The sequence below is a fragment of the Mustela nigripes genome, chromosome 7 (genome assembly GCF_022355385.1).
Source record: "Mustela nigripes isolate SB6536 chromosome 7, MUSNIG.SB6536, whole genome shotgun sequence".
Taxonomy (NCBI): Eukaryota; Metazoa; Chordata; class Mammalia; order Carnivora; family Mustelidae; genus Mustela; species Mustela nigripes.
The window spans coordinates 50,525,130-50,538,468 of record NC_081563.1 but is presented as its reverse complement, the minus strand read 5'-3'; the positions used below and the strand labels follow the sequence as shown (position 1 = coordinate 50,538,468).

The 13,339-nt window shown below is 36.1% G+C and overlaps 1 protein-coding gene across 1 annotated transcript in view; it reads left to right on the top strand.

Moving 5' to 3' along the window:
- ALMS1 (ALMS1 centrosome and basal body associated protein) overlaps window positions 1-13,339 on the top strand; it is a 197,964-nt gene that overhangs the window by 56,510 nt on the left and 128,115 nt on the right. The window contains exon 10 of the mRNA XM_059405835.1: window positions 82-215. Coding sequence (XP_059261818.1) covers window positions 82-215 — 134 coding nt within the window. The remainder of the gene's footprint in view (window positions 1-81; window positions 216-13,339) is intronic.

The following is a 13,339-nucleotide window of genomic DNA, read 5'->3' as shown; positions in this document are numbered from 1 at the left end:
GGTTTTCTGTGCTCTTGTAATCACTGAAAATTATCATTTTTGCATTGCATTATCTCAAGTGTTTTTATATTATCTTTTCAGCCTGGAATCTGAAATTTAATTTGGCTCATGAATGTGGCTACTCCATTTCAGAATTAAATGAAGATGACAGGAGAAAAGTAGAAGAGATCAAAGCAAAGTTGTTTGCTAATGAGAGAACAACTGACTTGTCCAAGGTATAAAAGAAATCTAGAAATGAAGAGAGAAAATGTGAAAGAAAGGGCATTATAGAGTTGGTATCTTTTACTTGGGCATTGATGACATGGGCTGAGTCATTAATAGTCTTTGGATAAAGTGTTAGAAGTCTTATTTCTTTAAAATTAATATTTAAGTATTAGGTTCAATAGTTTTTGATTACTTCCAAACTCATCTATTGAAAAAAAAAATTATCTCCTTAGGAAAATAAGAATAAATTTGCCTTGTCATTTGTATTTTCTCATGAAGGTGATAACTTGGGGTACAGAAGAAGTCCAGCCATATTCAGATATATATTATCTACTTAAGAACATAGAGCTATAATAACTTATGTTTAAATGATTTTCTTTTTAATAGTACTTACTTTGCTTCAGTTGTGAACCATTTGATGCATAATAAAGAAAATATATATGAAACATATAAAACATATAAAGAATAAAGAAAATAAAAATAATTCCTATATATATTAGCCCACTAACTTGAAAAATGGAATGTTACCAAATACCATTGAAGTCCTTTGTGTCTTCATCCCGACATGTACTGATTTTCTCTTGTTGTTCAGTGTAGTTTTAATTTCTTTAATAGATGGAATTACTCAGAAAATTCTGAGAATTACTTTTTTCACACAGACTTGGGTTTTTGAGATTGCTCTGTGTCAATGGATGTAGTTTTAGTTTATTCATTTTTAGTACTGTAAGTATTCTAGTGTAAGACTATATCATAGTTTGTCTCTTCTCTTGTGGATACAGCATTTGGTCCGCTTTCATGAATAGTAATGGGGTACAGTAGTACCTGACTTACAGGGTTTTGATGTGGGTTATATGAGATAATGCTTAGTGGAATATGTGGTATCTAGTTCTCAATAATTGGCAGTTATTATCATTACTATTAATACTATAAAACTGTTAATGCATAGACTTTATGACCTAATTCATAGTTTTTTAGAAAATTTTTTGTCAGTGATACAGCATAATTATTTGGCTTATCTCTTTTGGAAAAGTTTTTTAAAAGTATAAATTAGGTGTCGTTTGGGTGGCTCAGTGGGTTAAGTCTCTGCCTTCGGCTCAGGTCATGATCTCAGGATCCTGGGATCGATCCCCGCATCGGGCTCTCTGCTCAGCGGGGAGCCTGCTTCCCACCCTTCTCTCTGCCTGCCTCTCTGCCTACTTGTGATCTCTCTCTGTCAAAAAAATAAATAAAATCTTAAAAACAAAGTATAAATTAGATTGGATTTTAGATTTATATATATATTTGAAATGATCACCATCATCCCATTTCCAGAAACTTTTCATCTTACAAGAGTGAAACTTTGTACTTGTTAAATAATTTCTCTCCTTTCTACCCTCCTGCCAGCCCCTGGTAAGCACCATTCTGTCTTTATGATTTTTTTAAAGATTTATTTATTTATTTGGCACACACAGAGAGAGCAAGCACAAGTAGGGGGAGCAGCAGAAGGAGAGGGAGAAGCAGGCTCCCCACTGAGCAGGGACCCCACTGTGGGATTTGATCCCAGGACTCTGGGATCATGACCTTAGCTGAAGATAGATGTTTATCTGACTGAGCCACCCAGGCACCCCTATGATTTTTTTTAAAAGATTTTTTTAAAAATGTATTTATTTTAGAAAGAGAGCACGAGTGGGGCGAGGGGCAGGAGGAGGAGCAAACTCCCTGCTGAACAGGGAGCCCGACTTGGTGCAACTCTGGGACTGTGACCTGAGCAGAAGGCAAACACTTAACAGACTGAGCCACCCAGGCTCAGTCTGTCAATTAAAAGTCTGAGTTACTTTTAATTAAGTACCTCATATAAGTAGAATCATAACAGTATTTGCTTTTTATGATGAGTGTATGTCATTTAGCATAATGTCTTCAAGTTCATCCATGTTGTACCTTATGTCAGAATTTCCTTAAGGTGGTTCTCTTAGAGATAGTATATAGTTGAGTAATGGGTTTTTTTTTTTTAGCGATTCTGCCAATCCCTGATGTTTTGATTGAGTTTGATCCATTTAAAGTAATTACTGTTAAGGTATGACCTACTTCTGTCATTTTGCTATTTGTTTTCTATGTCAAGGAACTGATTTTTATGTTCAGGTACACCTCCAAACCACAGGTTTATTTACCTTATTGCCTTTTAGTCCACAGAAGTGCAGAGGACAACAAATAACATTTTGTAGGCTCCTAAAGACACCCTGTTACATTGCTTGTTGGCATTAACTACTCAGATCAAACTATGATGACAAAATTCACTTTGTATGTATAGATTTACTGTCTGTTCTTAGGATACTCCCTCCTTTCTTTTCCCTTTTTTGTTTGGTAACCTCTGAAGACAGGAAGAGTTTGAAGTCAGGAATTTAGATCATCTTGATGTATGGATCATTATCTCTTAAGTTTATAAAGAAAATCATAAAACAAACCTAAGAGTAAAAATAAAACAAGCCAAACTAAGAAAGTAGTAAGAAAGAAATTATAAAATCAAATGGATCAACTAATGTACTAGAAAACAGGAAAATAATAGAATTGAACATTACCATTTAGAGTTCAGTCTTAGAAAAATTCCACATGAATAGGCAGCCTCTAACTAGAAGATTACAAGAAAATAATTCGATGTTATAAATTAAGAGGAGTATGCTAATCATACCATTGAGAAGTTTTAAAGTCGTAAGAAAATATAATATATACCTATTTTTAAAATTAGATTTAAAATTCTCATGAATTGGCTGATTTTCTAGGAAGATGTCTATAAATCTTAAATAGATTAGATGTGAACAAGATAGAAAAGTCCTTGTTGGGAGGCCTGGGTGGCTCAATGGGTTAAGCCTCTGCCTTCGGCTCAGGTCATGATCCCAGGGTCCTGGGATCGAGTCCAGCGTTGCACTCTCTGCTCAGCCGGAAGCCTGCTTCCCTCTCTCTGCCTGCCTCTGTCTACTGTGATCTCTGTCAAATAAATAAATAAATAAAATTAAAAAAAAAAAAAAGAAAGAAAGAAAAGAAAAGAGCAGTCCTTGTCTCTTAGATTTATCTTCCAAGAAAGGTAGCTGACTTGTTAGTAAATGGTATAGAGTATTTCCTAGGTGTGATATTAGTAGTGTGGTTTTATGACAGGTGAGTATCCCTATTCTTAGCAGATGTGGTGGTGAACTATTTAAGATTGAAGTGTCATTTACCAGTGTTTGTGTAGAACTGATAGGGGGAAATGTTCAGTTGTTGAATCATGGCAGAATGAATTCCAATGTTTATTTTAATACTGCATCAACTTTTTAAAAAGAAGACTTTATTTTTTAGAGCTGTTTAAAGTTCACAACAAGGGGTGCCTGGGTGACTCAGTTGGTTAAGCATCTGCCTTCAGCTCAGATCATGATCCCAGGAGCCTGGAATTGGGCCCCATATCGAGATCCTTGCTCATAGGGGAACCTGCTTCTCTCTCTGCCTCTTTGCTGCTCCTCCTGCTTGTGCTTTCTTTCTTGCTCTCTGTGTCAAATAAATAAATGAAATCTTTAAAAAAAAATAAATTTCCCAGAAGAATTGAGAGGAAAATATGGAGATTTTCCGTAGATCCCCTGCCCTACATATGCACTTCCACTGGCATTGTCAGCGTTCCTCCCCAGAGTAGTGTGTTTGCTACAATTGATGAACCTACATTGATACATCATAGTAACCCAAAGTCCTTGGTTTACATTAGGGATCACTTCTGGTGTTATATAGATTATGGGTTTGGACAAATATGTAATGACATGTATCCATCACTATATCATACAGAGTATTTTTACCACCCTACTTCTTCCTCTTCCCTCTTGCGCTGCATCTGCTGATCTTTCTGCTTTCTCTGTACTTTTAATACGTCATATAGTTGGACTAAAACAGAATTTAGCCTTTTCAGTTGGCCTTTCTGAATTATTAATATGCATTTAAGTTTCCTCCATGACTTTCCATCATTTGCTAGCTCATTTCTTTTTAGCACTGAGTAATGTTCCATTGTCTTACTGTACCAAAGAGTTTATTTCATCTACTGAGGAATATCTTGGTGGCTTCCAAGTTTTGGCAGTTATGGATATAGCTGCTATAAAGTCCTTATGCAGTTCTTTCGTGTGGAAATCAGACATTTTAGCTCCTTTGGTTAATTATCAGGGAGTGCAAATGCTAGATTATATGGCAAGAGTCTTATATTTAGTTTTGTAAGAAACTACCAATCTGTTTATAACTTTGTATGTCAGCTATCCTTCAGTTAAAAACATACACATATGCGTACGCACACACACACACTTAAATGGGGGAGAGAAAAAAAGAAACCAAAATTGTCTTACAAAGTGGCTATACCATTTTTTATTTCTACCCACAGTGATTCAGAGTTCCTGTTGCCACCATTTGGTGTTGTCAGTGTTTCAGATTTGGGCCATTGTTGTAGGTGTGGAGTGAATCTTGTTTTGTTTTATTTTTAAAATTTTTAATTTGTAGATTTTATTTACTTATTGAGAGAGAGCGTGCATAAGCAGGGGGAGGGAGAAGAACAAAGAGACTTGTACTGTGTGTGGAGCGTGAGTTGGGGCTTATTTCATGATCCTGAGATCATAATCCTGAGATCATACCTGAGCCAAAACCAAGAGTAGGATGCTAAACTGACTGAGCCACCCAAGTGGTTAGGAGTTTCGTTTTTCATTTTCATTTCCCTGATGACATAGGATGTGAAACATCCTTTCATATGCTTCTTTTCCAGCTGTATGTCTTTGGTGAATTATCTGTTAATGTCTTTGACCCATTTCTGAATTGGGTTGATTTCTTATTGATTCTTTTGAGTTCTTTGTATATCTTAGATAACAGCCCTTTATCAGACATGTTTTTTGCAAATATTTTCTTCCAAATATGTGGCTTGTCTTTTCATTCTTGACATTGTATGTTGCAGAGCAGAAGTTTTTAATTATAGTGAGTTCATCTTATCAATTACTCTTTCAAGGATTGTACCTTTGATGTTATATCTAAAAAGTAATCACTGTATCCAAGGTCATTGATGTTTTCTCCTTTGTTATATCCTAGCCTTTGCATTTTACACTTAGGTCTGTGATCCATTTTGAGTTAATTTTTGTGAGGAGTTTTAAATCAGTGTCTAGATTCATTTTTTTGCCTGTGAATGCTCAGTTCCAACATCATTTGTGGAAAAGACTATCTTTGCTCCATGCCTTTGTTGCTTTGTCAAAGATCAGTAGACTATATTTACATGGATCTGTTTCTGGGTTTTGTTCTCTCTTTGATCTGTTTGTCTATGCTTTGACCAGTACTACACTGTCTTAATCACTCTAGCTTAATTGTGAGTCTTTTAGTGTCAGGCCTCCAACTTCATTCTTCTTTAGTATAATATTGGGTATTCTGAGTTTTTAACTTTCCCAGATAAACTTTGGAAGCTGTATGTCAGTATCCAAAAAATAACTTGCTGGGATTATGATTAGCATTGCAATGAATCTATATAAGTCAGGTTAAGAGGAACAATGTCAAGTTGGGAGGTCTTGACAATATTGAGTCTTTCTATCCATAAACATGGAATGTCTCCATTTACTTATTCTTTGACATCGTTTATCAGGATTTTATAGTTTTCTTCATGGAGAGCTTGTAGGATATTTTGTTAGGTTTAATGTAAGCATTCCATTTTTGGGAATGCTAGTGTAAATGGTATTATGTTTTTTATTTTGAGACCAGTTATTCATTGCTGGTATATAGGAAAACGGTTGACTTTTGTATGTTAACCTTGTATCCTGCCTTTTGCTATAATCACTCAGTAGTTCCAGGAGTTAATTGATTCTTATAGATTTTCTACATAGATGATCAGATCATCTACAAACAAAGTTTTATTTCTTCCTTCTCAATCTGTATGCCTTTTATTTCCTTTAGTTGTTTTATGGCATTAGCTAGGAATTCCATTTCGATGTTGGAAAGGAGTGGTTAGATGGGATATCATTAACTTGTTCCTGGTCTTTGTGGGAAAGCTTCTAGTTCTTACCATAAAGTAAGAAGTTAGCTGTAGGTTTTCTGCCAATACTCTTCATCATGTTGAGGAAGTTTCTTTCTATGCCTCATTTACTGATCGTTTTTATCACAAATACGTGTTGGATTTTGTCAAATTCTTTTTCTACATATATTGATACAAGGGTCATTTTTCTTTTTTTAGTCTGTTGATGTGATAATATTAACTGATTTTTGAATGATAAGTCCCACTTGGTCATGATATATAATTATTTTTATACTTTTTTGTATTTGATTTGGTAATATTTTATTGAGGATTTTTGCATCTATATTCATGAGAAATGATGTTGGTTTCTGTTTTTTTTTTCCCCTTGTAAAATTAAATGAATTAGGAAGTGTTTCTTCTGCTTCTATCCTCTGAAAGAGATTGTAAGAATTGGTGTAATTTTTTCTTTAAATGTTTGGTAGAATTCACCACTGAATCCAGCTGGGCCTGGCATTTTCTCTTTTGAAAGATTATTGATTCAGTTTCTTTAATAAATAGATGCCTATTCTGGATGTCTTCCTTTGGGGTGCCTGGGTGGCTCAATTGTTAAGCATCTGCCTTCAACTCAGGTCGTGATCCCATGGTCCTGGGAATTGAGCCCGCATTGGGCTCCCCTGCTCAGTGGGAAGCCTGCTTCTCCCTCTCTGACTCCCCCTACTTGTATTCCCTCTCTCACTGTGTGTCTCTGTCTGTATCAAATAAATAAATAAAGTCTTTTTTTTTTTTAAGGACTTTTTTTTTTTAAGATTTTATTTATTTATCAGAGAGAGAGAGCACAGGCAGACAGAATGGCAGGCAGAGGCAGAGGGAGAAGCAGGCTCCCCGCTGAGCAAGGAGCCCGATGCGGGACTCGATCCCAGGATGCTGGGATCATGACCTGAGCCAAAGGCAGCTGCTTAACCAACTGAGCCACCCAGGCGTCCCAATAAATAAAATCTTTTTTTTTTTTTTTTTTAAGATTTTATTTATTTATTTGACAGAGAGAAATTACAAGTAGATGGAGAGGCAGGCAGAGAGAGAGAGGGAAGCAGGCTCCCTGCTGAGCAGAGAACCCGATGCGGGACTCGATCCCAGGACCCTGAGATCATGACCTGAGCCGAAGGTAGCGGCTTAACCCGCTGAGCCACCCAGGCGCCCCCAATAAATAAAATCTTAAAAAAAAAAAAAAGAAGGGAAGGAATGTCTTCCTCTTTGTGTGAGTTTAAGTACATTTTTTATTTCCAGAAATTGGTCCATTCCATCTAGGGTATCAAATTTGTGGGCATATGGTTGTTCATACTATTTCTTTATTATCCTTTTAATGTCTGTGGGGTTTATAGTGATGTCACCTCTTTCCTTTTTGATATTAGTAATTTGTGTCTTCTTTTTTTTTTTCCCTTTCTGGCTAGAGACTTATTGATTTTATTGGTCTTTAAAAGAAATAGTTTTTTTGTTTTGATCATTTTTCTGTGTTTTTCTATTTGCAATTCCATTGATTTCTGTTCTAAATCTTCTACTTTTTTTCCTGTTTGCTTTCAACTTAATTTGCTGTTCTTTTTCTAGTTACCTAATGTAGAAACTTGGGTTATTGATTTTAGATATTTCTTCTTTTCTAATATCTAATTTAATGCTAAAAATTCCCTTCCATGCCATGCATTCCCTGCATCCCACAAGTTTTTATAAGTTGGGTTTTCGTTTCAAGTTTAACACTCTTTTGTTAAACATTAGGTTAATATGCTTTTAAATTTTTTTGAGATGTATTCTTTGATTCATGCTTTGTTTAGAAGTATATTGGTTAATCACATACTTAGGGGAGGTGAATCATGAGAGACTATGGACTCTGAAAAACAATCTGAGGGGTTTGAAGTGGCAGGGGGTTGGGAGGTTGGGGTACCAGGTGATGGGTATTATAGAGGACATGGATTGCATGGGCTCTGGGTGTGGTGAAAAAATAATGAATACTGTTTTTCTGAAAATAAATAAATCAGTTTAATAAAAACAAAAACAAAATCACATTTAGGGATTTTCTTGTTATCATTCTTGCTTTGATTTCTAGTTTAATTCCATTGTGGTGTAAAAGCAGACATGTGATTTTTATTCTTTTTTTTTTTTTTTTAAGATTTTATTTATTTATTTGACAGAGAGAGATCACAAGTAGATGGAGAGGCAGGCAGAGAGAGAGAGAGAGAGAGGGAAGCAGGCTTCCTGCCGAGCAGAGAGCCTGATGCGGGACTCGATCCCAGGACCCTGAGATCATGACCTGCGCCGAAGGCAGCTGCTTAACCCACTGAGCCACCCAGGCACCTGTGATTTTTATTCTTTTAAATTTGTTAAGGTGTGTTTGATAGCTTAGAATATGACCTGTGTTAGTGAATGTTCTGTGTAAGCTTAAGAAGTTGTGTATTCTATTGTTTTTGGCTGAAGTAGTCTATAGATATCTATTATATCCAGTTGATTTATGGTATTGTTGAGCTATGTCCTGATTCACTACCTGATAGATCTGTTCATTCTGATGAGGATGTTGAAGTCTCCATCTATAATAATGGATTCATCTATTTCTTCTTAAAATTAAATTAGTTTTTGCTTCATGTAGTTTAACACTCTTTTGTTAGGCACATATACATTATGGGTTGTTATGTAGAGAATTGAACCCTTTAAAATCATTATGTAATGGTCTTCTTTATCCCTAATGACTTTCTTTGCTTTGAAGTCTGTTCTGTTTGAAATTAGTAAAGTATTCCTACATCCTTTTGGTTAGTTTTAGAATGGTATGTTTTTCTTCATTTGCTTACTTTTTTTTTTTTTAAGATTTTATTTATTTATTTGACAGACAGTGAGAGAGAGAGAGCAAGTGAGCACAGGCAGGGGGAGCGAGAGGGAGAAGCAGACTCCCCCACGGAGCAGAGAGCCCGATCCCAGGACCCTGGGATCATGATCTGAGCCGAAGGCAGACACTTAACTGACTGACCCACTCAGGCGCCCCATCCATTTACTTTTAATCTATATGTGTCTTTATACTTACAGTGGCTCTCTTGGGAGGCCTGGGTGACTCAGTCAGTTAAGCATCTACCTTTGGCTCTGGTCACAATCCCAGAGTCCTACGATCTAGTTGCGCATTGGGCTCCTTGCTTGGCAGGAAGCCTGCTTCTCCGTCTGGCTGCTGCTCCCTTGCTTATGTTCTCCATCTCTCTCTTTTTCTCTGATAAATAAAATCTTAAAAAAAAAAATAAAGTGACTTCCTTGGGGCACCTGGCTGGCTCAATTAAGTGTCCAACTCTTACTATTGGCTTATTATCAGGGTTGTGAGATTGAGTGCCACATGGGACTCTGTGCTGGGTGTGGAGCCTGCTTAAGATTCTCTCTCCTTCTCTCCTCCAACCCCCACCCTTTAAAAATTTAAATAGATAAAGTGGATTTTTTTTTGGCATTGTTTTTCCATTTATTAGACAACCCTGGGCTTGTTCACTTGAAACCTCCTTTCTAGTGGTAGATGTAGATAGATATAGATGTAGATAGATATGAAAAGCTCAACATATATATATTCATATATACATATGCTTTTGTGTGTACATATGTGTATGTATGTATATTCTAAATTTTACTTCCTTCCTTAGAGTTTGTTCAGCAGAGGGGGAAAAGTTTAAAATTCACTCTAGGCTAAAAGCCAGTAAACAAAAGTAGTACACTTTTTGTTTGCGGCTCTGGTGTTCGATTCATGGCTCCATCGAAAACTCACTTTTAAGTCTTAGAAATGTCACCTAAACTTTTGGTTCTTGGTTTCAACGTGTATAAAATAGAAATGTTAATGACATCTACTTTCGAAGGTTTTGCTAAGTATTAAGTCATATTGTGCACATAAAATGGTTAGCAACCGTAACACATAGGAACACTCCCCAAATTATTTACTGTTATTATTATTCTCAATGAAAAGCCCAATGGGACAGGAACTATTGTCCCACTTACTAAAATGATATTTTAACTTTATTTTCAGGCTTTGTTATATCACCCCTACTTGTAATCATGGGCTGAATATTTAATTATAGATTTTATTTTTATTCTTTAGAAATGTTATTTTATTTTAATTCAATTAATTAAGATATAATGTATTATTTGTGTCAGGGGTACAGGTCTGTGATTGATCACTCTTACATAATACCCAGTGCTCATTACAACACATACCCTCTCAAGTGTCCATCACCCACTTACCCATTCCTATACCCTCATCCCCTCTAGCAACCCTCTTTACCTATGATTATGGTTTGTCTCCCTCTCTGGTTTCGTCTTGTTTCATTTTTTTCCTCTCTTCCCCTATGATCCTGTTTTGTTTCTTTAATTCCACATATGAGTGAGATCATATGATAATTAATTATCTTTCTGTTATTGACTTATTTTAGCATAATACCCTCTAGTTCCATCCATGTCATTGCAAATAAAGTGCCTTTCTCATAGATAACAGGTAGTAAGATCTTGTTTTTTTGACTCACTCTGACAATCTTTGTGTCTTTTTATTTTACTATTTTAAAAAAATATTTTATTTATTTATTTGACAGACAGGGATCACAGGTAGGCAGAGAGACAGGCAGAGAGGAGGAAGCAGGCTCCCTGCTGAGCAGAGAGCCCGATGTGGGACTCGATCTCAGGACCCTGGGATCATGACCTGAGCCGAAGGCAGAGGCTTTAACCCACTGAGCCACCCAGGCACCCCCATCTTTGTTTTTTAATTAGTGTACTTAGATCATTGATTTTCAAAGTTATTACTGGTATAGTTGGAGTAATATCTACCATATTGACTACTGTTTTTATTTGTTGCCCTTGTTCTTCATTCCAGTTTTTGTCTCCCTGTCTTTTGTGTTTTAATTAAACATTATATTTTCTCTCATTTCTTAGCATATCAGTTACACTTTAAAAAATTAAAAAATTGTTTTTAACCTTTTTTTAGTGGTTGCCCTAGAATTTATAGAACATTCATAACTAGTTGAAGTTCATTTTCAAATAATACTAAGCACTTCAGGTAGTGTGAGTACCTTCTAATAACAAAAGAGAGTTTGATATTGAATAGTACAGCAGTGAGGGGAACCACTTCCCCACACAGTTGAAATTCTGCATATAACTTTTGACTCTCTCAAAGCTACTAATAGCCGACTGTTGGTCAGAAGCCTTAATGATAGCATAATCACTTAATATTTTGTACAGTATGTGTATTATATACAATATTTTTCAAAAAAACATATAAAGAAAATGTTACCATCATAAGGAAGAGAAAATACATTTATAGTACTGTATTTATCAAAAAAGTCACTGTGTAAGTGGATCCACGCTGTTGTTCAAGGGTCAATTATAGTCCTGTTTTCTTCCTCCCGTCCCTTGTGTCATTTTGTCATTTGTTCATACACATATATACATACACACAAGCAATAGTTTGAACAGATTATTATCTGTTAGATCAATTAAAAGTAAAAAAAAGTATGTGTGTGATTTTTCTTTTAACTATCACTTAGTCCTTCTTTGATGTTCTTCCTTTTATGTAGATCCAAGTTTCTGACTATATTTTTCTTTAAAGTACTTCTGCTAACATCTGTTGCATGGCAAATCTGCTGGCAACAAAGTCCCTCAATTTTTGTTTGTTTGGGAAACCCTTCATTTCTTCTTCAGTTTCAAAGATAATTTCATAGAGTAGAGAATTCCAAGTTTGTATTTTTATTTTCGGCAACACTCGAATATTTTATTCTCTCTTCTTGTTTGCATAGGTTCTGAGGATAAAGTGAATGTAATTCTTTGTTTCTCTATAGATAAGACTTTTTTTTTTAATACCAAATAACTTCTTTCAGTATTTTTTCTTTATTATTTTTTTCTTAAGATTTTGTTTATTTGTTTGAGAGTGAGAGAGAAAGAGAGAGCACAAGCACTTCTCTCTCTGGTCAGCAGAGGGAGAAGCAGACTCCTCACCAAGCAGGGAGCCTGATGCAGGGACTCCATCCCAGGACCCTGGGATCATTACCAGAGCCTAAAGCAAATGCTTAACCCACTGAACCACCCAAGTCTCTCTCTCTCTCTCTCTTTTTTTTTTAATGTTTGATTTTCTGTACTTTGAAATGTTATACCTATGTGTAATTTTGCAGGGCATTTATCCTGCTTTGTGTTCTGTAGCTTCCTGAATTTGTACTTTGGTGTCTGACATTAATTTGGGGGAAATTTTTAGCCATTTAAAAAAATGTTTATTTGTTAGAGAGAGAGCTCACACAGTGGGAAGTGGGGGATGGCAGGCAGAGGGAGAAGCAGGCTCTTTACTGAGCAAGAAGCCTGATTCCAGACTCAATCCCAGAAAACTAGAGTCATGATCTGAGCTGAAGGCAGATGTTTAACCCACCTGAGCCACCCAAGTGTCCCTAGTCATGGTTATTTTTTCAAGTATTTCTACCATTCCTTTCTTCTCTTCTTTTTTTTTTTTTTTTAAAGATTTTATTTATTTATTTGAGAGAGAGACAGTGAGAGAGAGCATGAGCGAGGAGAAGGTCAGAGGGAGAAGCAGACTCCCCGTGGAGCTGGGAGCCTGATGCGGGACTCGATCCCGGGACTCCGGGATCATGACCTGAGCCGAAAGCAGTTGTCCAACCAACTGAGCCACCCAGGCGTCCCCCTTTCTTCTCTTTTTGTTATTTCCATTGCTCATGTGTTACACCACACCTGTTATAGTTGTCATAGAGTTCTTTGATGCCCTGTTCTTTTGTTTGTTTTTCAGTCTTTGCTTTGCCTTTCAGTTTTGGAGCTTTTTGTTGAGATACCTTTATGTTCAAGATTCATTCTCCCCCCCCCCCCCTCAAGATTCATTCTTTAGCCACGTCTGGTAATAATGTAATAAGCCCATCAAAGGCATTCTTCATTTCTATTAAAGTGTTTGTTCTATAGCATTTCTTTTTCATTCTTTCTTAGGATCTCTCTCCTCTTGCTTACGTTGTCCTTAGCTGCTGTTCATTTTATCCATCAGAGCTCTTAGCATATTTATCATCCTTGTTTTAAGTCTCTGATCTGATAATTTCAGCATTTTAAAAAAATTTATTTTTTATAATCATATAATATATTTTTATCCCCTGGGGTACAGGTCTACAGGTCTGTGAATCGCCAGGTTTACACACT